At 36.4% G+C, this 24560-nt stretch overlaps 1 protein-coding gene across 1 annotated transcript in view; it reads right to left on the minus strand.

Annotated features, from left to right (window-relative positions):
• KCNQ5 (potassium voltage-gated channel subfamily Q member 5) overlaps positions 1–24560 on the minus strand; it is a 1528448-nt gene that overhangs the window by 319909 nt on the left and 1183979 nt on the right. Inside the window, exon 8 of the mRNA XM_044077105.1 lies at positions 19951–19977. Coding sequence (XP_043933040.1) covers positions 19951–19977 — 27 coding nt within the window. The remainder of the gene's footprint in view (positions 1–19950; positions 19978–24560) is intronic.

The following is a 24560-nucleotide window of genomic DNA, read 5'->3' on the forward strand; positions in this document are numbered from 1 at the left end:
AGATGCTGGTGTTCCAAGCACATGGAAGATGGAATAGTGTGATGGGACAGTGGTAAGAGTGAGGAGAGGCATTGTGTGTGATATGAACTCCAAGAAAACTAAAGTAATTGCACATCTGTATAGGTCAGGGTGAGACCCCAGATGTGTGCTATATGTAGAACTGGAAGATGTAGTAGAAGTGGGACACAAATTGCTAGAATGGTTTAGTCATGTGTGACTAAGCTGATTGGGAGAATATGTGGTGGACCATGAAGTGCTGAGGGCACTATACAGCTTGACTTTGCAGGAAAATATCACAATTTGGGCTCACGTCAACCTAAAATAAAGTGTTGTGGGACTGGAACTCAAAAGGCCGATTGTGGAGGGTGTCTGTAATGGCATTAGCCTGATGTGGAGAGAAATTTATTTGCAGAAAGGGTGATAAATTTGTGGAATTCCCATCATCCTACAGAAAATAAGAAGCATGATTCTAAGGGATATCTTTAGTTGAGAGGAAGAGACAAGGACTGAAACTCAAAGAAATAGAAAGAAACTGGCAGATGGTTGAATAGTTAGGAGGAAAAGAAAAAAATGGGTATGGGTCAAGGGTCAAGTGTCAGTAGTTGGTCTATTTTTGTTACTAGAGTTTTTTGTTGTTTTTATGTTTTGATCTGTGTTAGTTGTCCCTAAGCAATTTCTTTAAAAACATCACTCAAAAGCAAAACAAAAGAATGACTTGCTGTTTAATGTAGGTGTTTTTCTCTGAGGGGTGAAGTGGATAAGCCTCCACATCTCCAATGCAGAATGCCCTTGCACCACCTGACTAAAAATAACCAACTCTGAAATTAATGCAGCTTGGAAAAAAGGGCAAATTCAGAGGACAGTAATCTCTTTTGATGAAACAGGATTTCAGCAGAGTGTTGATTTTCATATTTGACCACTGCACAAGCACTAGGATACCCATATTCTTATCTCCTTATTTTTTATGGTTTGGATGCAGTCTGCTAGAGAGCAAATTATGTACTGTTTTGTCATGGTAAGACTGCCAATATGCTAAAGTCCTTTTCCAGCAGACAAGTTACAAAAGTGTAACCCAAGCAATATCTGAAGTATAAGGTTATGTAACACATAGTGTTCAGATATCTCACCGATTTAGTAGCTACATGCAGAAACACAATCAATAGATGGAATTTGTTGTCAACTACACTGACTCCAATATGAGACACTTCTTTGGTTTTAGACTTAATCTCGGATATATATGAGAATGAGAAAAAATGATAGTTTTTCAGTAATTAAATTCCATCTCAGCAACATCAAAAATAACCTTAATGTCCCTAGTCCCAGTTTTTGTAAAAGCTAGGGGCAAAGGTAACATTCTCATATTGGAAGCTGTACTCTGGCTCATTTGCCATCACATAGCTAGTGCTTGGATAGATGGTAGAGGCTGTTGTTCTGCATGATATCTCAATGCTAACAGCACTCTGAAGGTACGCACTGCATGACAAATACACATACAATGTATGTGGGATATCAACTCATTTGTTATCTTACTCTGCTGCAATGCATAACAGAAAAATGAATATAAGCTCTGCAACGGAGTTGCTCTTTTTAAAAGTTTTTTTAATTACAGGCTGCTGACTTCTGACTCTGCAGTGCCTGCTCTCAATGTTCCAATCCTTGGAGATTTCCATGCATTAGCAGACACCTGGTGTGAACCATGTTGACAATGTCTCCTTTCCCAGAGAACCCTACGCAGAGGAGTTGTTATACTGAAACTTTGCGGTGGGCTTTTTGTCTTAAGCCCTACCCCACAGAGTTACCCCATAAAATGGTGGTGTATAATGATGTCATGAGGGGAAATGCCCCACTACTGTTTTCCCATCAAAATCAGATATAATTTTGAATATAGTTGCTTTATTTTATTTATGTATTTATTTACACTTTGTTGAGCATGTTAGTCCTGCTAGGCCAACTGCCTCTTTTCAGAGGTGAACAGAAGTGGTATTCATATTGACTAAGGGAAATGTAGCCAGAGCATTGTGGAATTTTCCCTACTTTTTTGCATAAGTGTCATTGGATCTTTACATCCACCTAAGCTACCACCAGCTCATGGAGATGAGGTCTTGGTTTAATGTGTCATCCAAAGGCTTGCACACTCAGGAGTGCATCACCCCCCCTTATGCAGTGTCAGTGTGTTACCTGTTGAGCTACAGAGACTGACTAGTGTTATGGACACGGCATTTAGTCCATTCTGTAACTTCAGCTGATTGAGTTGCAATTCACCCGTCTGGTATTTGGTGACTTCCAATGAACTGCATAAGGTACAATGTCTCAGAGCCATAGTAATCCACTTTGCTAAAGCTAGAGCTACTGCAAGCATGGTACTTTATTTGTGTGTGTCTTACAAATGTGCACTATAGCCACACATATATGGCCTTCAGAGCATTGATAGTCAAAGAAAACTATCTGTGACTCCTTCTGGTACAGTACTGAAAAAATACCCATGAACCACTTCTAATGCGTTTACATAGAAACCTTTTGGGACCAAGTGATTAGATTACTCACATAAAAGTAACATAGAATAAAACAGAGGCTGAACCCATGTGTGCAGAAGTAGCTTATTTGTGCTTTAGTATGCTGGCTTCTAAGCCAGCAATACTATATTATTTAGATAATTTGTATACCTACTGATGCAGTCTTTTCTATTTAGATAATTGTGATTACTTTCGCATTATAAACATGGGTCGTCTATATGTAACCCAACGGTCTATAGCAACTTTTTACCCAGAAGAAAACAGGAACAGAAATACCATTAAAGGTAGTTGTCCTGCCATAAAGTACAGTGCAGATGTGCATTCAAGGTAAAAGCAACATGCACCACTCTTCAGTCCCACACACATCCAGAGACTGTTCTGCTGTTGTCGCACCTGATAATAAAAATTAATCTTTGGTAGAAAGATTACAACTCCAAATGATAGACTTTTATATAACAAAACAGGGTAAACTTCTGGGAAGCAAGGCAACCTATGCTGGCAAATCATAAAGTACTAGAAAGTGGATTTGTTAGTCATTATAGTAACATTGCTTTATTAAAGTATATATATATATATATATATATATATATATATATATATATATATATATATATATATATATATTAACACTGTTTTTTTAATATGCTTTGGATGGCACAGTGGTGCAGCGGTAGTGTTGTCGCCTCACAGCAAGAAGTTTTCTGTTTCTATTCTCAGCTGGGGTGCCTTCTGTGCAGATTCTGCATGTCCCCCCTGTGTCCATGTGGGTTTCCTCCCACATTACAAAGACATGCATCTGGAGTGTTCTCCCCAGGCCTCTGCTGAAAATTGGCTTCGTCCCAAGTCAGACTTTCCCGGTTAACAAATAATAAATAAATCATTGTTTGGGAGGCAATATTATTGCATACCAAAAAAGTCCAATTACAATAAGTCTCAGAACTTGCATTTTAATTATGTATTGCCTAGTAATTATATTACAGTCATTGAGAAAAATAATTGCATTTGTAATAGCCTCCTTAGTATGGTGCCAACCATCTGATCTCATTTTGTAACAATCTTAAATCTCTTTTTCATCAGTAGTTACTACATTTTAATTCAGTGGTGCCTGACCTTTTAATGGCATCAATAACATGATTAATAGAAGAAGCCACAGTAGAGTGATTTACCTGCATGGCTGCAGCCTTGTCTTGTGGCATAGAGGGATAAAGCCTTAAGTACACTGTAGGTGAACCCCCCCCCCCCAGAGTTTAGTTAGTGGTTTGGGTACTGGAATGATTGGGCATGGAGGTTCATAGGTTGGTACTAGGCTATTGGCCCTAGGGCCTATACAAGCCTAGCCATAACAATTCCCTGGCTATTTCTTCCCACAATATTTACTTCCCTAGACCCCTGTCTAGCAGGGTTTGAGTAATCAGCTAAGACTGCTTCTCATTACTTGAAGGGAAAAAGCCAGATAGCTCTGCTGCACTACTGGCCCCTACAGGTTAAGTGAAGGAATGACATGGTGTAGGTACAGGAGTCATGGGAAGCACATGTCACATAGGTCATGGGCCACTTCCCAACACCCAAAACTTGCCCTGGGGAATAAATGAGCCAAGAGGGTTGTACCTCCTGTGTGGAATAAATGGATCATAGGGCTGTCACTTAGCTTAGGAGCGAGCCTGTCTATTGTCCTTATAGCTGAATTAACTGATTGGGTGAAGACAGGGAGAATCCATTGATTGGGGGGGGGGTATGTGGGTAAAAAGGAACAAAAACTGCTGCAAAATCAAAGACCCAAGTTTAAATTCTGCCAATCTCAACTTGCATATTGGGTAGTCCTGAGTAAGTCATCTAACTCACTTTTACCCGTAGGTTATACGCCACAATGTACTATCAGGTGTCAGTGGATTTCTGTTTACTTTGGTAAGAAAATTATATAAACAAACGTATTTTTATTTATTTTAATGAATCACATATTGTGCATATAAAGTGTTTTTTTTTTCATTTTTATTTACTGCATTATTTTTTAATTAGGTAAACCCACTAGGCACTGTCTCTTATCAAGGGCAGTTTGGGAACACTATCTAGCTAAGTGGCGTGCTCAGAGATACACAATAGGCCAAAGGAGACAGAGGGAATCAGCCCAACAGCTACATGACAAAACTTGTAAACAGCTCCTACCCTTATTGCTTATTTTTGTCAGTTGAACTGGAGTTATACAGAGAAATTAAAATGGCAAAATAAAGGATAAGTGATGACAGGAATGTGTGATTAAAGGACTGTGATGAATTAAGGAGAAATAAATTAAACAATAGATACAGTGATGAATGAAACACGATATCTGTTAAAACTAATACATGCCATTAAGATCAAAACCATGATTTATTAAAACTGATGGTCATGAAAATAAACAATCAACTGCCAAATAGACAAGACCCCATGCAGAGATGTGAGGGAACCACACAGACATATTATTTATCAACATTTGATAAATATATACCAAGATAGGTAATTAGTAGAGAAAACATATAGTCCCATGCAAATATTTTATTAGTAAAACCCAGTTAATTAGCTTAATGATATCCCATCCAATGTGGTTCCCCTTATAAATCTGCTGTCTTATCAGTTTGACTAATTTGTAAATAATCAGCAAAAAACCCATCATTTTAATATGTGGGAACCAAACATACAGCCATCCTGTCGGGGAAATCTACATTTCTACATCTCTCGGCCTACACTATAAAATTACGTGACAGTTCCTAATGATAGATACTTGGCATTTACATTTTTTAAGATGTAAAGATATCTTCAAACTGGAAGCCCAAACAGTATTTTTATATATGTCCTTTCTAACTCTGGTCCCAGGCTTTAGTAGTTTATTACATATGAAACATTTAGATTTATGCCAGATATATGCCATGCAAAGCATTCACCTCTCGCAATCAGAAAATAACCTGTATTCCCTTAATAAGCATGCAGTTTTCATTCAAAGAAATTCAAAGATTGGATTCAAGAGTTAGCAGGTGCTCTCTATTATATATATATATATATATATATATATATATATATATATATATTATTTATTTATTTTTTTTAATGTACCTAATCTTCAGCATGCATTGCCTTAAATCAGCAGTTTTTGTTAGCAGCCATTCTCATCTTTGCATATATTTTCTTAGTAATAAAACTTATAGGAAGAAAGCATATATTCTATCATCTACTTATTTTTTTATTTTTTTTTTTGTTATGATTATGTGGTTTTAACCTATTTAAAAACAGATGTGTTTTCCATACTTCCCACAAAACATAATGAACTTGTGCATGATACTGTTCTCCTCGTGAGCAGCAATTATCATCAGAGCAGTGTGACAGGGTGCATCTAATGGTGACAGAGGAGAAAAAAGTGACCAAAACACATTATTTGATGTGTTTTAACTGACCTGGCTCATTACAGTAAAAAAGGTAATTAAGGTAGTTTCAGAAATAAAGTAATTATGCATATGAGCAAATAGAGAAACACATTCTTACTAAAAACGTATAGGGTGACATGCTTTATAACATAACAAGCACTGCTCCTTTAAGAGATTTTAAAAGAAACAAAACATATACAAAAATCTAAATCATAAGCAAGGTTTCTAGCTTAACTCAAGACATCTTCTAGCATGAGTTTTTATAATATTGAGTAAACAGAACAATAACATAGCAAGTAAGAGTAAAGATAAGGCATGTATGGAAACCATGTGAAGAATACTGAACTTTTTAAACCCTGGAAAAAAAGCAGTACTCATAAAAGTAAGTTATTAAATATCAATTAACAGATTTATGGCGTCTAACAGACTTTAGCATTTCAGTGCTATTGTGTTAAGGAATGCTCTGTTTTTTATGCAACCTTAGTATCAAATAAGACGAGCATAGTAGCTGGTGTTGGTTTGAAACTTGCACTGTTTATTTCAGTGGTCTAGGGTATGATTTTTACAGCTAGTGATTACCTTTTCACTAGTGAGTAGCTGCACCTGTACAGTAAGGCAACAGAAGTAAACCATTCCAAATGATACTTTCATGCAAATTTCTGACCGTCAGAAATGTAATTTCAAAATATGTTTTGTGACTGAAAAATATGGTGTACTTTAAAAATGCTTCAGCTCTTGAAAAAGGTATGCTGCTGCTTTCAAAATGCATTGACCTCTCCATCACACTGACTTGATTTGATCAGACTGTGATGCACATCTAATGCAGTTTACATATATAAACTGATTAAACCACAATGTAGTAGTATGGAAACTTTGTAAAGTTACACTCTGTGATGATTTATGTAAACTGATAAACATCATAAACCACAGGAAAAAAGACAAATATAATGTTTTGACCATATAAACATAATGCCACTTATGAGAGACCATGCTATGAAAAGATGTTTTGTCTAACTAAGGAAATGATGAATTAAAGGAAACTTCTATATATTTAAATGGCTTTCAGTCAGTTTTTCACCCTGTAATTTTTGTATACATGGCATAATGTACTCTGGTCATTTCTGACATAAACTAGTAACCAAAAAGAGTTTCAAAGAACTTCATTTATCTGAAGATTTCTTGAATAGCATTTCACTTTTATAGCATCATTTTGTCTCATTCAGTTAGGTTTTGACTAGTACCATACACACCATTTAATACAGAGGACACTAATGGCTCTGAGCATGACACTGCATAAGGTTGCCTTAAGTAAACATCAGATTATGTCTAGGGGGTCCAACTGGATGAGATCTGTTGTGTCAGAAATAATTCCAGCATCTGAGACAAGGAGATGCAGCAGTGGTAGTTGACTGTCTGCTGCACAGAGTATATATAAAAAAAAAAAAAAAAGAAAAACAACCCATTTCTCTCTCATTTACTTTGATTTTACCTTATTCTCTGTTACTGTCTGGCTTAGTTGAGAGTCATGAGTACCTCTCACCAGGCGTAAAGATGTTTATTACTCTCTGGCTTCTCAGCCTGGTGCAGCCAAAAGTTGAGATTCATGAATACTGCTCACCAGGAATAAACATGTTTATGCTGGTGCTCTTGTAAAAAGATTTAACTATTTCTGCTTTATGAGGATTATTTACTCTGTCTGTGTAATGTTGCATGCAGCTTGTGATGGCCTGTATACTTTAGTTGTAATGACTTATAAAGGATACTACAGAGGTATACAGACCCTGTTGGCAATGGGGCAACTCTTAGGCACTGCATCTGTACCCAGTGCATGCAATGGAGCTCTTAGCATTTTTGATATCATTGTCAGGTGCCTGTCAATGCACACTAGCAGCTGGCATTCACCATTAGCTTACATGATGTGCCACATTAAACTGTGTCCTGAGCTGCACACATCACGTGCAGTATATCTACTGAGTATGCATCTGTACAGTAAACTATGGCCTGAGCTCTACATTTCACATGCATCATAGTTGCTGTGCATACTGTTGTGTGGTACACTGAGGCCTGGATGTTTAATCACTCACATGCAGTATATTTACTACTGGATATGCTGCTGTGCAGTAAACTGTGGCCTAAGCAGCACATGCACATGCTGTATATCTGCTGGGTATACTGCTGTGCAGTCAAATGCAGACTGAGCTGCACATGCTGCATATCTGTTGTGTATACTGATGTGCAGTCAACTGTGGCCTGAGCTGCACATGCACACGCTGCATATCTGCTTTGTATACTGCTGTGCAGTCAACTACGGCCTGAACTACACAAAGGTGAAAAATGATATCGCAAAAATTCTGGAGATGGGAAATCTCAACAAGTGCTACACTACTGATTTTTAAAGAGTTAACCCTCATTTTTTTATAAGCAAAAGTGCCAGAATTCAATAGTTGAGTGCCATGCAGGAAAACCACCCAAAACAGTACTTTGCAAATACTGTGCTATTTTGTTTGGTCTTAAGAAATAGAAACACTGATGTTGTAATGGAAAATACTTTTTTTGTAGCATGGCTCTGCTATTTCTTCCTAGTTTTGATAAGAACAGATAAAAAACTCTGCATTTTGTGTATTTATAAAAGATAGCTCTTATGTCAACATCACCTCAAGGTTGCTCTGCTGAATGGCTAGAGTCTCAATTGCGAAATGCTCAACCTTGCATTCGGAGTGCATCCATATGTGTACAGGAACTTGGTTAGAATGTTCAGATAGCACCCCCTCCACACCTGGGTTTTGTGCCTTCCATGCCTTTAGACATTTTGGAAGATGTGGTGGTCTTCATATTTGTAAGAGACCACATTGCCTCTAGGTAGATTCCTGGAGATCCACAAACAGAACTCACTGAGATGCAAATCACACTCATAGCCTGTTACATGACCCCATCTGTGCCCCATGAAAATCACATTACATTTCTAAATATAAGAAGAACTTCAATTAAGCAAAAACTCCATTATTCCAGGGAACTTTAATTATCCCTCAATAAACTAGGACACCTATACTTCAAAAGTGGGATATGCTCCAAAGTTCCTAGATTTAATAAACAAAATCTCCCTGCACTAGAACCCACTAGAGATAAAATATCCTAGACCTGTTCCTTACAACTATAGCATCTGTATGTACCACTTCCCTGGTATCTCCCTCCACTGTTAACTCTGACCACAAACTGGTAATATTTACCTTTATAATCTCAAAACCAATGGATGCTAATATCAAAGAATTTTGTGATTTAAAATGTGCAAACATTGTGGGTAAAAAAGAAAAGTCTGTGTTCATTTAGATAAATGTACAAATCTGGCAGTCCATACCAGACCTTAATATAATTGGAAGTTTAAGGGAAACTATCCCGATGGTCCACAAATATACAACAAAAGGAAAAAATTACTCTTAAATGAAGGTTAATATCAAGGAACTATCAAAGAATAAAAAAAAAAAACAATACCTTTAGGAAAACCAGTGCAGTCCATGAACTTTCACTAGCATGAGAAGTTAATGATAATTACAAATCCTTCTTTATCTGCATCAATAAATTAGAAATATCATCCAGCATTGCTCAGAACTTATTCAAAATGGAATTATATGGTCAGATCCACTGCACACTGCCCACACACTAGCAACCAAATTCATTACAAATTTCACACCAGAGATAACAATCCAACGTCCACTTATCCTTGAAGATTTCAGACTTCTCATCATCACTAAAGAGCATTTACTGGAGGTGACTGCCAAGACTAACAATACATCCTCCATAGGATCTGATAATATACCTGGCTACTTAATAAACAGTACTAAACAGGCATTAGCAGTACCTCTCCTTAAACTTTTCCAGTTCAGCCTAGTCACTAGCTTTGTCCTGGAAGTCAGCAGTTGTGATGTCACCTCAAAAGGGTGGCCCCAACACTGATTCCAGAAATTATAGACTCATCCGTTTTATAGTTTCATCTGCAAAGCCATGGAACATACTGTAAATAACCTGATTAATTGAGATATTTAAAATGTTATCATGCAAGGCCACAGTAGTTTGGCTTTATCAAGGGTAGATCCTGTCTAATGAATCTTACCTTCTGTGAGTGGGTAACACCAGCTGCTAACAGAAATCATGCTGTATGCACAATGTTCTGGTCAAAGCATTTGGTGTCATTCATTATGTTAGCATAATAAACAAGCTGAACATGCTTCAAATGGATCTATATATTGTAAGATGGATAGTAAATTGGCTAAAGTAAAAAACCCACACAGTGACTATAGTATTTTATTCCTCAGAGAGTATGAAAGTGACAAGGGATGTTCTGCAGGGCTCAGTACTATGATCTCTGTTGTTCTGCATCTACTTGTTGCATCTCTGAATCATGAACCATGATCTCTGGTTAACCAAGTGTGCAGATGACTGTAATCTGGGTGTCATCCTCATGTTTCCTCAATGCCCAAGCACTCCAATACAAGCTTACACTTGGTGTTCAAATAACAGACTCATATTAAATGCAAAATAGTGAAATATTGTCAAATGTGGTAGACAACTCTTCCCCAAAACTTATAGCACAAGCAATACCCCACTTCAAAATGACATTGTAGTCATATACCTGGAACATGGAGTGCTAATTCCCTCGCCTTTGGTCATCATGTTGTTATAGTGGTTGGGAATTCCTTCTACTTGGCACAGTTCATCATAAAAGGAATATCATCCAGATCTAAGTAATTTGTTGCACCCTTATATACTGCATTGATTAGGTCAATCACAGAATACAATGCACCCTTTGGGCTGAACCTCACTTGACAAATCAAACAACTGGAAAGACTCTATAGGTTAATAACAAAAAAGATTGCTGGCTTAAAAACCTTAAGCTGCCAGAAAAGACTGGAAGCACTTTCCCTTTTGCTCAGTATCCTATAGGCTCCTGAGGGAAAATCAATGCAATTCCTTCAATGTCACTAGGAATCCAGTAGTCTAATATCTCTTGTATCTCCATAAATTAAACAATTCTACTAATGCTGGGACCAGAGATTTAAGCCTATACATTCATTACACAATGCCTCCCCTATTTCTTAAATAGACTTTAACTGCAGATTAAGTGTTACAATACAGTATAGTCATTCAGAGAGGTGCTAGACAAATGGATGGGTATTCACAAATTTATCCCTGGCTCTTTTGGCTTAGCCCTCCTTGAAAAAGGAGGTAAGGCTTAAGGGTGGGCACTAACAAGGTGTAAATGGCCACAAGGCACAATTGTCTTGTATTTCCTATGATCCTGTGTTCACCCTACAAACCATTTATGGGGTGCCTTATCTTATCAAGCCAAGGGAGGCCATTATACACGTGATTTTAAACTATTGTTACATGTTGATGTTTGTTGATATTTATAAGTGGATGTTGTGGGTTATATGTTTTAAAGATTTTAACTGCCAACATATTATCATTACCGCATAACATGTTGACAAGCTGTATTCTAATCACTAAAAACGGGTTAAAACACTTCAGAGAACATAAAACATCAACATGATGTAAAATCCTGTTGTACTGCATAGGCATCATAGGTAAAAGAAGAACTGGTATTGGGCACAGACGTGGAAGTGAGGAGGTGAGGCTATGCTTGTATCCATTTCTTTCTTGAGTACCAGTAAACATTTGCACCACTACACGGTGGGCCCTAGAATATGGGAAACTGGCAAGGAACAGGACATCACCTGCACACTTTTTGTTTCCAATCCAGTTATGTAGGCTTCCATCTCAGAAATGATTTTGTCCATAGGCAGTTACTAAGCATGCAGGAGACCTTTAATGAGCCTAACCCAAAATTACCAATTGCTCCAAAGCACTGTTGGCTCAAGTGACCTGCTCAAGGCAACACAGTAGGCCAATCAAACCCTGTACCTGCTTGTTTAGAACTCATAGCCTTAATCCTTTGCACCATCTTCCAAGTTCAGGGCATGTTTTTATTTGTCATCCATACAATATTTGCACACCATCACAGAGGTGCCATTGTTTATGAAGTGAGGCAGTTTAACAAGTCTGGCTACAAAGTGATTATATGGATTCTGGCATCCACCTTCCACTTACTTGTAGCTAGGCTCTGACACATGACAGTGCATAGAAACAGTTGGTCCTAGAACTGTTGGCAAACAGAGGTTAACAAGAGAAAAGGCAATTCCCGTCAGGAATGGAAAAATATTTGGTTATATATATGATTTGCAGTTCATTTAATAATGCTTCTCACAAACACTGCCCCCCATATATAGCTACCCTTCTTCTAACCCATAGAGCTATCCTTTTCCCTCTTCTCGATCTATCTAAAATCTCTATCTCTGTACCTCTATTTCATGTTTCACTGTATACTAACAGTCTTTATAAAACAAACATACTCACATCCAGAACTATAACTTCCCTTACAAACTCTAATCTACTTACTTTATTCCTGAAAGCTCAGTTCTTACATTAGTTAAATAACATAATATAACATCTGGACATGTTCTAACATATACCTAGACATACATATTTCTTTCTAGTAACTGTATATATTCAGTTTTGGTACATGCTATATTTGACATTTCAGCAGTAGAGCCTAAACTGTACATACAATTTTAATGTACATACTTATCTGATGCACAATAAAAAAAATGACAAAATGTTTTAATATATGTATGTTGAGTAAATATCTTTTGTATTTTGCATCTGTAAAAACTGTACACATTTTTCTCCTTTTACAATGAAAAACTCCTATTATGTTACTTTATGTATGTATGTATGTATTTTGTATTGTTCTCTATACTTATATCTAAATAAAAGAGTAAACAGGATACACAGCCAATCCATCTGGAAAAAAAACAAGAAAAACCCATTCAAGCTAGAGTTTGCAATATGTGATTCCTTGAAACCTCTTTTAAAAAAGTATTGTGGGATATATACAAATGAGTCGTTAAGGACACCAGGTGTTTCAGCTATATAAAACCAAGCAAACTAAGGATCCAAAATGTCATGTTATCAAACTTTATTAGAAGAAAGCAAGAAAACTCAAAGCTTTTGAGCCAACAGACTCTTTCTCAATGTTCATAAAATCTGTGTATCACACATACAACTTAAATATAATTAAAATTACCCTGCCAGCCTATCAACTCAAACAACATCATAATTGAATAATTAGACAATTAATAGATACTATACTTTCAAACTCAGAGCAAAAAAGTGTTAAAGCATTAATAAACATTATTTAAAAAGCATGATTCAAAATGCTTTATTTAAAATGCATTATTTAAAATAACAATAAATAACCCTAAAAGCTATAAGATGATAACTATACCAAAACAAATCTATTGTATATAATAATGCTTTTCTTTTAATATAGGCGTTGTGTTAATACCAAGGAGTGTATCATCTCTGAAGTAATTAATCCACCCATACACAGCAAATTCATTTCTATTCACTATATCTCTACCTCTGTGTTGCAAACTATCTATCTGTAAAACCTTAAATTTAAAAGTATAGTCCTCACCTAACTGTTGTATATGTCTAAACAAAGCATTCATATCTATCTTCCTACATATTTCAGATAGATGGGAGGATATTCTATCTTTCAACCTTTGGTTAGTTTTTCTTATATAGAAACATGGGCATTTTACACAAATAGCTAGAGCTGATACACCTATGGGCATAAGTCACACACTCAATAATTTGCTGATACTGCTCTTTGTCAAAGTGAAAAAGAATGAAATAGACAAGTAGAAAGAAGTTCTAATAATGTTGTTATGGGTTGCTGGACCCCCTAGATTCTACATCCTGTTTGATATCAGGATTTGATCAAAGCAGATATGAAGTCACTGGATCTAAAGGTCTGTAAGGCAACTGGACAGAAGTCCAGGAAGAGACTGGGTTAGCAACAATGGGCAACCCATGCATAAAAGGTAACCATGTTTGCTTACAAAATTATTTTTTATTTTTTCATCTGTGCATTACATTAGTAACCACCGTGTAAGCAGGAAAAGAGATTATTATGATGTTATTATGGAATTACAGATGGTGCTCCTTACTGTGGACTTAAATGGGATCTCAAAACTATTAAATTAATAAGTGAACAGAATTCTTATGAGCTGAGCAAGTTAAACACCTCCAAGCAGTTTTATATGAATGTCGGATGTGTCCTATAATTTGTATAAAAAGGAAAATGCAATCATTGTCGTTTTAACAGTATCCAGATACAAAGACAAATGTTACTACTAACACAGGACTCAGAAACAAGCTGAAGAATATTTATACCCGTAAAATGTTCTTAGTTCATAATAAAGAGTCCAAAGTCCTCAACAAGTAGTGAGTAATTTCAAGTAAATCCAAGTCAAACCCACCAACAGAGGCAATAATCGAGCAATTCTTAAAATGAAAAATTTTATTCCTGGAATAAAATTTTTAGTTTTAAGAATTGCTCGATTATTGCCTCTGTTGGTGGGTTTTGCTTGGAGTTAGTTCATAATAAGTTAAGCATTCCACAATATGGAATGAGCAAACATTGATAAGGCATTGGTCTTCCCTTTCGTTATGTTAAGTACCTGAAGTCACATGACACAATAATGAAGTATAGCGCATTATACTGTATGTATGCATAACATTGCACTGCTCTGAAAATGTACACTCAGTATTTGTCAGATGCATTCACTGCACAGTATGTATTGCAGATGTATATAAAGGATTAATAAAACTGATAAGACAGAGCTAGAGGCATTAAATGCTCTGTGACGCAATGCAAGCTACAAGATGCCATTTTTGGCATGGGTCACACAGGTCAAGGGTTCAGCAAAGGCATCACATGATTCAAAGCATGCAGTCCTTTAGTTCATAGCTAATGAACTGATCCAAGTAGAGGTGATGCAGGCCACATCCAAGGGGGCTGTCATCTACAGCTGCTACAAATTTAGCTTATTGAACAGGCAAAGTACGAGGCACCTTCTTAGTCTCTAAAAATGAACTGTAGCATGACAAACAACTGTTTTTGTAATCCACCCGGATTTAAAAAAGATGAAGACATCCAGTCAGTTCAGTAATGGTCTTAATCTTCAAAGCAATCAGCATTCCAGAAATGTTCTCTTCCAGGCAAAGTAGTACAACTAGGCTCAAAGCAGTCAATACATGCCATTCAATATAGCTATCCAGTTCAATGGATCTGTTTAATTATATAAAGTATATTGACTGGCATATCATTATCATTATCAGAGCAAGCAGCAAGCAGTAAGGACAAAATGTCAGGCAGAGTTAAAACAATGCATCAAGTCAAGAGAAAGGCCCTAGAAAACAACAAAAATGGCAAAGCATGAGGGAGAGCAGTTACCATGCACCTGCATTTAGATGGCATTCTCAACGATCATGTGAATAGATGGGATGCTGGGTACCTATGTTTCCGAGAGGTGTACATCCTGAAGAGCTTCTGTTTACTACTACAAAGCTTACTAAGAGTGGGGGGAAATAGAGGAGTAAATTACTTTTCACTTTGTCACCAGGAAAACTGATTACTTAATTAAAAAAATACACCTTGTACCATCAGACTGTTACACTATCCTCAGAAGATGTACTGCACAAACAATATATACTTATCTATATTGTTTTAAAACAAGAAAATAACTTGAAATATACAATTTACATTTCTGCAACTGAAATACATGAATGTCTGCTAGACCCTAGTCAGTCTTTATAAAACAATGATGTTTCCTTCATTAAGTGGAGAAAAAAAAGAATTACACCACTGCTAGCCAAATATAAAATCACTTTAAAATGCAGATTACTTGTTGAACAATATGTACATTTTCAAAGATGTGGTTTTCAGTCCTTGTGAATATATTGAGCAAGCAAATTATTTCTTATTCCTTTTGGGATTGAGTGCAAGAGAGGTGGGGTGAATACTCTCCCATAGGTTAATAGGTTAGTAATAGGCTATTTGCCATAGGGTCTATACAAGCCTAGCCATAATAATTCCCTGGTTTTTCTATCAGAATATTACTTCCCTGGACCCCTGTCTAGCAGAGCGACTGATGTGATCCCCAGGGTAAATTTCCTATCTCCCATCCAATTGTCTAGGTTCTTTTTGAAGAGGGCCAAGGAGGCGCTCTGCTTGACATGTATGGGCAGTCTATTCCAGAGTATGGGCAGTCTCTGGGTATGCTATCAGTTGTTATAGTACACCCACATGTGCTTTCTCTCTCAGTAATGCCTGTTTTTCACCATTGCAGTATTTCTAATATGCTAGATAAGTTTATGTTATCACTGCTACACTGAGTTTTTGTAAGTATTGCTTGTGTTTGTCTGATGTTATATATAATAACTTGTACCAAACTTCTGCTTTAATTCTGTTTACATTTGATTCCTGTTAAGTATCTATGTGACATCTGTGAGCCTCTAACATGAACACGATCATTATCTTTTATACCCTTTTTATAAAATTTTACAAACGCAATTCAGCAATAACACCCTACTTAGAAATAATTGGGACTTACATTTATAAACCATAGGTAAATGATAGTAATAAAGAGAAAGGAATATTTTTTATTACCTGCTCATATTTCCTACAATGGCTGAGGTCGTTTTTCTAACGTGAGAGCTATGTTTCCTGGATCACTGATACCCCTTTCATGCTACCACCAGGCCTTTTTGAGTTACCTGGCTGGACTATTCCAATGTTAATCAGCCTACACTCACCACTACCATGTGTGAACTCCCTGGCATTTACTGTCCCACATGTGCAACCGATATCATTTTATTCCAGTTGTGAACTATCACCATCATAAAGGAGTCAGGAAGTAAAGTATTTTATTTGTGCCAGTAACAGGCTCTGACTTTGTCTCAAATCATCTCTTGCTTGAGAGTATAAGTAATATGAAATATGTAAAACTGCTGGAGGGGAAGTGTTTGCAAAAGAGATGTAAGTGTATTTTTTGTTGATCTTTGGGCAACAAATAGACTGACCATACAAGGCAAGATGTCTCTAGTTTCCAGACATAAGAATCCTACTGCTACAAATCTTCCTGAAAGATTGCAAAATTCAAAACACTGAACTGTTTTATGTTCATAAATAGGAAAGGTAAGAATTGCTTTTCTTAACAGTGAGAGAGATGTGCAAGATACAACAGTAACACTGTTAAATCAGGATGGGAGACATACTTACAACATGGTCTGTATAACAGTGTAGAAGAAACTTAAATGCCAAAGCTGTGATTCATAAACATTATCTGTAAATGCAAATGGCTTGAATCTGGTCCAGAATACATAACAGAGCCCTTATATAGTTCACAGGTGGACCTGCAGACCATTGGTGTAGTGACATACACAGATTCATGCCTGGGGGGGGGTCCTATTATGCATTAAGTATGCAAATGATGTGCCATACAATCATCCACACTCCACAAATGGATAATTTGTAGACTACATTGTGCAAGAGTTGTAGAAAATTCATGTCAGACCAATGGTAGTGTATCATTACCCAATGCAGGATTAATGCTACCAATGTGTAGAATAAAGTGATGCTGAGTTCTGCAAAACACGGCTGAGCAACATCATCACTGTGTACTCATTGTACACCTCATTATGCAGTTAAAACAATAACTTTATACAGTTACAATCCATGTGGCAAACATACCTGTTACCCCTGTCACACTAGTGATGACATCCAAACCAGAGGGTAAAAAGGTCACACAGAAAAAAAAACATTCAGTAAAAAACTACAAGAAAAACCCAGCCAAGTTACAGTTTTTACTGTGCAATACCTTAAGCCTCCTGTAATGAAGGCTCATGGAATATATGCAAATGACCCCTTAAGGACATACAGTGTTTCAGCTACATGGCTTCTGAATATCTTTTTACTTTTTCAGTCTTTATTGCTTTATTGGCCTGAATGTACCCATAAAGACTTAAAAAGTAAAAAGTCATGGGCATTCAGAAGCCATGTAGCTGGAACACTGTATGTCCTTAAGGATTTGCATATATCCTACGGGCCCTCCAGTGCAGAGATTTTAAAGTTTTTTTTTTTCCATTTTTACCCTAGTAATAGTAGAGATTTCCAGACAATGGGAGTGGCTACATGACTGGATCCCTTCATTTAAATATATTACAAATACCTGCACTCTAAAAAACATGGCCAGAGTATTATAAATGTTTTTGAATTGCGAGCGCCATGGCTGGGGAACACCAAGAACTCTAGCAGCACACCTATATGTGCCCGATAATACTTGGCATCTAGCTATAAGAGTGTAATCATGCATGCACTATGACAGCTAGAGACATTAAGTCATCAGTACTTGGCAGGAAGGCATGGTCCTCAGAATTGAAAGTCTTCAGGTATTCAGTATCATCTGAGTGTCAATCATGGTGCTGGTGACATGTCACAGGTGGCTGGGAGCATGAGACTGAGGTTTCCACAGGCAGATAACTCAATCCAGGAATTGCCAGAGGACTTTCAGTTGCATTAGTATATTCCACTCTTAGTTCACAGTCCATTCAGGTGGGAGATTCAAGAACAGTTGCAATCATGTATTATATGATGTACCACAGAACACTGTCCATTTATGACTTGCATACCTGAACAGAAGTCAGACTGTTCCCAATGCACACAGCATAGTTATGTAATGTGCAGTAGTTTAATGAATCCCCAAGTATATGTGCACATATTCTTGCTTTACTGTCCCACAAACAAAAAGATTTAAAAAGTTTAAAGAAAGAAAACACTTCTTAAGCTATCTGCTATAGTTTCATCCAGCAAATTTAGGAAAAGGGTATGGACTTTCTCTAACAGTTATTTCCATATTTCTTCCTATAATATTGCATTTGTTTTAAAAATATAACTCTACAGAAAGGCAAAGCCAAACAAATGCACACAATTTCCATACAGAAAAATAATCAAGACAAGAAAAGTTTCATAACGGAGGAGACAGATGAGATTGTTACTCCGTCTTGTATCTGCTCTGAATAGAGTGCTGAGTGATTTGTTGCAAGCCTCACAAATACTCAGCAAAAGAAAACAAGGAATTGATTCCTGCTCTTGTTGTTTGAGAAGCACGATGCAAGTTCTTTAGTATCATGTCTCAGGAATGGGTTTGGGAACATCGCTAGTCAGTGTTTATGAAGGATAATGCTGAACAATTTAAATGAATGTTTCTGCTAGCCAATGGAGTCTGCATCATTCTGATAGCAGCAGAGGGCTGAATGTAGGAAAAAGGAGTGACTATCCAATGCTAATTCTCCCTCTGGGAAGTAGAAAGTAAGTAAAAAGCAAGTGTGGGAACATGGAAGTGGTTAACATATTAGGGTCCAATCCCACTATACTAATGCTCTTGAGTCTGTGGACGCAAATGTTTATTATCACAATTTGCAATGTTTTCACATAAAATGGGGTTGAATCCTCAGTAAAAGCTAAATATGATGAATATGAACAGCACCTGGTATTACTTCAGTTATACAGATGTGCTCTGCTGGCCACTTGAGACTAGCTGTTTTTGTCCTCTTTTTATTCGTTTTAATATTTATGTGTTTTGTTGAGACAATCTCTACATTAGCTGAAACCTGCACAAGTAATATATTCATGTTTATGTTCACAGCTTTACCATTTAAGTATATAAATTGTTAAGGCATGTGTTGTAACATTTTGCATTACTCCTGATTAAACAGTAGATACACCATAACAAAAATAACTTTTTGCATGTTATCAGGAACATTTTCCTTTGGCTGTTGTACACTAGAACAATTTTTAAACTAAGCAGAGCCCTACTTATTCTTATCAGAAATGTGAATATGCAATGGGAGACAGAATGCACACTCTGCCAACCTCTGTGTTTTAACACTTCACTAAACAGATTCATTTTGACTGACCTGTAGAAGAAAGAATTTTACCAACAGAATCACACATACTGAGTATTGTGGTAGCCCATTTACTTTGTAAGGATAAAAGATAAACAATAAACTGGAGCTGAGCTTACTGAATGACATACTAGCATTTCACTACAAGCATGTTATGATAACCAAAAGGTGATACAAACCTGCTTGCTGCTTCCCCTTGTTCTCTCCTTGAGGTTTCACAAAATGAAAGAAAAAAATATTATTAACACACATGTATTCTTCATGGGGCAAATTACATATATCTAAACAATTAGATTTTAACTGAGGAGATAATGTGTAATTGACTGTGAAATACAATGTTGCAAATCAAGTGACATCTATAGAACACTGAAGCAATACATTCAAACCATAACAAAATACTGCATTCACAACAAACACAGGAAAACATGCAGGTCATGCAAAGTACATACCACTGCAGACGGAGCTGGTAAAGCTTTGACTGAAATGCATTGCGAGTACATACAGAACAGAAACCTGTAGACTTAATAAGGTATATCGAGGGGTCCCATTAACTATAATACAGCAGGTTGAGCTCTTTCAGGACTAAGATATCTCAAAAAGAAATGGGATTTCAGTTAAATTTCTGGGGAAATCATTTCATGTTACTGTTTTTAAAATTAGTCACATTTTTATTGCAACATTAAATGCAATAAAGACATCTTGAATCTAGTGAAATGTTTAAGTGGGAAGGAATGTGCAGCAGATGGTAAATTCAATATTTCCAGGCTCCATATTTGTTTGATTCTCCACAGAAATCCTGGTCCTGTGATCCTGTTGTTATGATTGCAATAAGACAAATGCAAATAATTGGCTAATTTAGTTTTACAGTCAAAACCGTGTGTATACCAATAAGGTTATGTTCAAATGAGGTGCTTATGAGGTGACAAAAACACAGAGGCATGCAAACCTGTTGGTAGAAATGTGTTACTGAAGACTGTATACAATGGTATATGTTATGTATGTATGTATTTATTTATTCCTCTCTCCTCTCCCTCCAATAACCCCTTTCCACTTGACCTGATATTTCGAAACATTATTTTAAGTGAAATGTGTTTGGACATTCAATTTTATGTTTTGCCATTGTCCCTCTTCCACTGTCTGCCATTCAGCTGCTCTGGCAGTTTGAGTTTGCTTTCTTGTCTCCATCCTAACTTGGTACTACCGCTTAAGGTTTATAACACCAGGAGATTATAATTTATATGAATGTTTCAGAACATAAGCTATCTCCTACTTACAGGATACTAAGATGAAAATAATAACAAAAAACAGATGTTTATATCTAGAAGTCGCAGACTTGTTGACTGGAAAGCATTATTAAAGACCTGAATGCCATGGTGTAATCTCAAACCAGTGTGCTGAAGCATTCTTATTGTTGTAAAGAAAACAAATATTTTATATCCACTGAATCATTGGTAAAGTGAGTTTTTTAAATGTCTTTGCACTGGTATGTTTTTCTAGAGGGGTCCCTATTATTTCATTGAACGGTCACATTGTCAAACGGCATTTCATGGGAAATGCCATTCAATGAACTTTCTAACATTGTGTTACGGTAGGAATCAACAAATTTGACCTTTCCCCACTGCAGTGTGATCTTGAATTTTGCATATATAATTAGTGGGTGGGAGGGGGTGTGGAGGTTCATTGAACAGCATTTCTGATGAAATGCCATTCAACAATATGACTGTTCAATGAAATAATATAGACCCTTTCTAGTCCTACTGGTGAGTCCTCTTTGACCTACTGTAGAAGTTTTTGCTTTCTTTTTTCCAGATACGGTATATTACATATCTGTCAAAGTGTTATTGTTGTAGAAATCAAAATATTAAATCTCTTTCAGAAACAGTGCAAAGTATTATAAAGACAATTATTAGCCTAAGAATTTTCTTTGCATTATATTATATCAGAATGTTGCCATAAACAATAAAGTGCATTTCAGGATGACTTGGAACTAAAATTGTAGAAATTTTTTTTTTGACAACTTACCTGTTTTCACCCATAAAAAAAATATAAAGAAAGTAGCACTTGATTGCAAAAGCTGACTTCACCCCCTCTTGATTCTAACTTTTTAAAAACATTTTTGACAATACGTTTGTGGGACAAACCAGCCTCATGTAAAATGGCCTCTACATAAATGAATTATTTTCTGAATTTACAGAATTTTGTATTGTCTCCCATATAGTTGTTTTGAATGAAAGAAGAGTAGAGATCCAAGGAAAATGAATGAGTGTGAAATTATGAGGGCTGTTTTTAATAGGGATTTGAATTATCTTAAAGCATAAATCTAGAGCAGTTTGTTGTGCTAAACACTAATATAAAGTTATAAGTTGAACTTGCCATATGGGGTTAAATAATTTTTTTCCAGTAATTCACTAAGCCCATATGCCATGAAAAAGTAGGTGATCCATAGTTATACTAACATAGAAAACTATGGATATAACATGCTATACCCTATATTCAACCAGCACTATCATGGCCTTACACTGAATGCATGGAGACTCCTCACACCATATAACATTCCTCCAAATTCTATCTATTTTATTTCAATAGAGAAATGTTTCAGGAATTAAAAGTGTTCATATGAAAAAAAAAAACCCACAAAGGATTAGTCTATCTCCAGAGTATAACTTTAAGTTACATTGTCTCTTGGAGATTTCTTCCATTTGATTATGAGTCTTTTTATATGGGGTGGCCATCATGCCTATGGGGGGTAATGTATAGTGCCAGACTAAAAAACTGAATTCCTGCATTTCATTATCTGATTAATTAAATTTTTTTGACTCTCTTTTGACACCTTTGGACATCAATCATCAGTCCCCTCTTAGCCAATTGACCAACTAATTTACTCATCACCGCGAATGAGAGCTGGTCAAGAGATGCCGTCATATAGGCAGCCATCAGGGTGGTTCAATGGTTTAACTCTCAATCCTTATGTCCCCTGTGCACATGCAATAGGCTGCCTGCACTGGTTGTACATTCCAGCAAGCAACGCTGCTCCTGTCCTCAAGCATAAGTAGTGGTTTACCCGTTGTCTGTCAACAAAATCATAATTACTCCATGTGCTGACTGAGTGCCCACCATCCGTCCCTTCCTCAGGAGAGGTGAGTGGGTCATGCCCATTTACTCTTCTTCCCTCCTGCTTGTCTCCTCCAGGAGGTCACTACTAATCAAACCCTGGTCATCAGGGCAACATCTCACTGGACCATGAAGCTAGGCTGAATAAATAAAGTAGTTTTTGAGAAAGCATCAAAACTTTAAATTTAATCTTATACCCTAAAACTGAACATGATTTCTCAACCATATTAAAGTGATATAACAATGATAAGTTACAAAAGGAAACTAATAAAACAAGGTGATCAGCATAAGCTAGACATTTTATTTCCATCCCCACAACTGGGATCGGGTCAATTTCTGTTGTGGCCAAAATAGCATTAAGAGCAAGAAGCAGGACAGAAGACAGGGGCAGTCCTGATGTATTCCACTTAATTGAATAGTCGCTAATGAATCTTCACCATTGATGTGAATGCAGTATTTTATATGATGGTATAATGCCTTAATCATATCCAGTACTGGCTGAGGTAAGCTCAGGTGGGACAGAAGTAAATTCAGGTATCTATTAACTGTATCAAAGCTTTATAGGGATCCATAAAGCAAAATGCAATATCATAATCTTGGTCTAGTGTACCAATTTGGTTAAAGAGAATCATAGATTGGGAAATATTGTTAAACATGGACATTCTTTCCTGGCTATGAAACTAAATTGGTTAGGAATGATTAATTTTGTTAAAAGGTGGAGAAAGGTAATTATTTGCAATTTTAGCCATAGCTTTATAAACAATTTTTGACAACATGACTGATCTAGTTAGAAAGTAATGTAGCATCTTTGGCAGGTTTCTGTATCATGATCATTTTTCCCAAATAAAAGCACAGATCTACCTGATCAAGAGAGGCAAAGGACCACCTTGTACAACTGTAGTGAGCAAGGGGCCAAGATGTCGGCAAACTCTTAACAAAACCTATAGATGGAGTACTTCAGAGCATGGAGGTTTATTGTTAGGTAAAAAAATATTTTCTAATAAATTATGAAACTGTGGAAATTTTAAATGGGCTGCATGGAATTCTTGTAGAAATGTAAGAATATTATGATTCACAATCCTTTTCTGATAACCACACATATAACAAAAATATTGGATAAAAAGCTTAAAAATCTCTTATGATTTAGCAACCAGTCCTTTGGGATCATGTCTTGCATGAATGACTGTAGTGTTAGGGACATCAGAAAGGACGTAGAAAAAAATCTTGCTCTGCTTTTAAATATGGCATTTTGCTTCATTTGTAAGAAGTAGCCTTATATCTCGGGATTTATTTTATATATATATATATATATATGTGTGTGTGTATATATATATATATGTGTGTGTGTGTGTGTGTGTGTGTGTGTGTGTGTGTGTGTGTGTGTGTGTGTGTGTGTGTGTGTGTGTGTGTGTGTGTGTGTGTGTGTGTGTGTGTGTGTGTGTGTGTGTGTGTGTGTGTGTGTGTGTGTGTGTGTGTATAATATAGATATATAGTCATCATAACTATCTCTTGAGTTTTTCAGTTACAAATAATTGGTCATTTATTCTCCTCAGTCCCCTCCTTTACTCTATGTTTTCCTTCATGTAATCTTTAACATTACACCAGCTATATAAGATTTAAATGCTGCCCATTCCTTAGAAAATGGGAGTTTAGAAAATATACTTATCCCTAAACAAAT

The sequence above is a fragment of the Protopterus annectens genome, chromosome 1.part1, assembly GCF_019279795.1.
Source record: "Protopterus annectens isolate FY-2018-M chromosome 1.part1, PAN1.0, whole genome shotgun sequence".
NCBI classification, from domain to species: Eukaryota; Metazoa; Chordata; order Ceratodontiformes; family Protopteridae; genus Protopterus; species Protopterus annectens.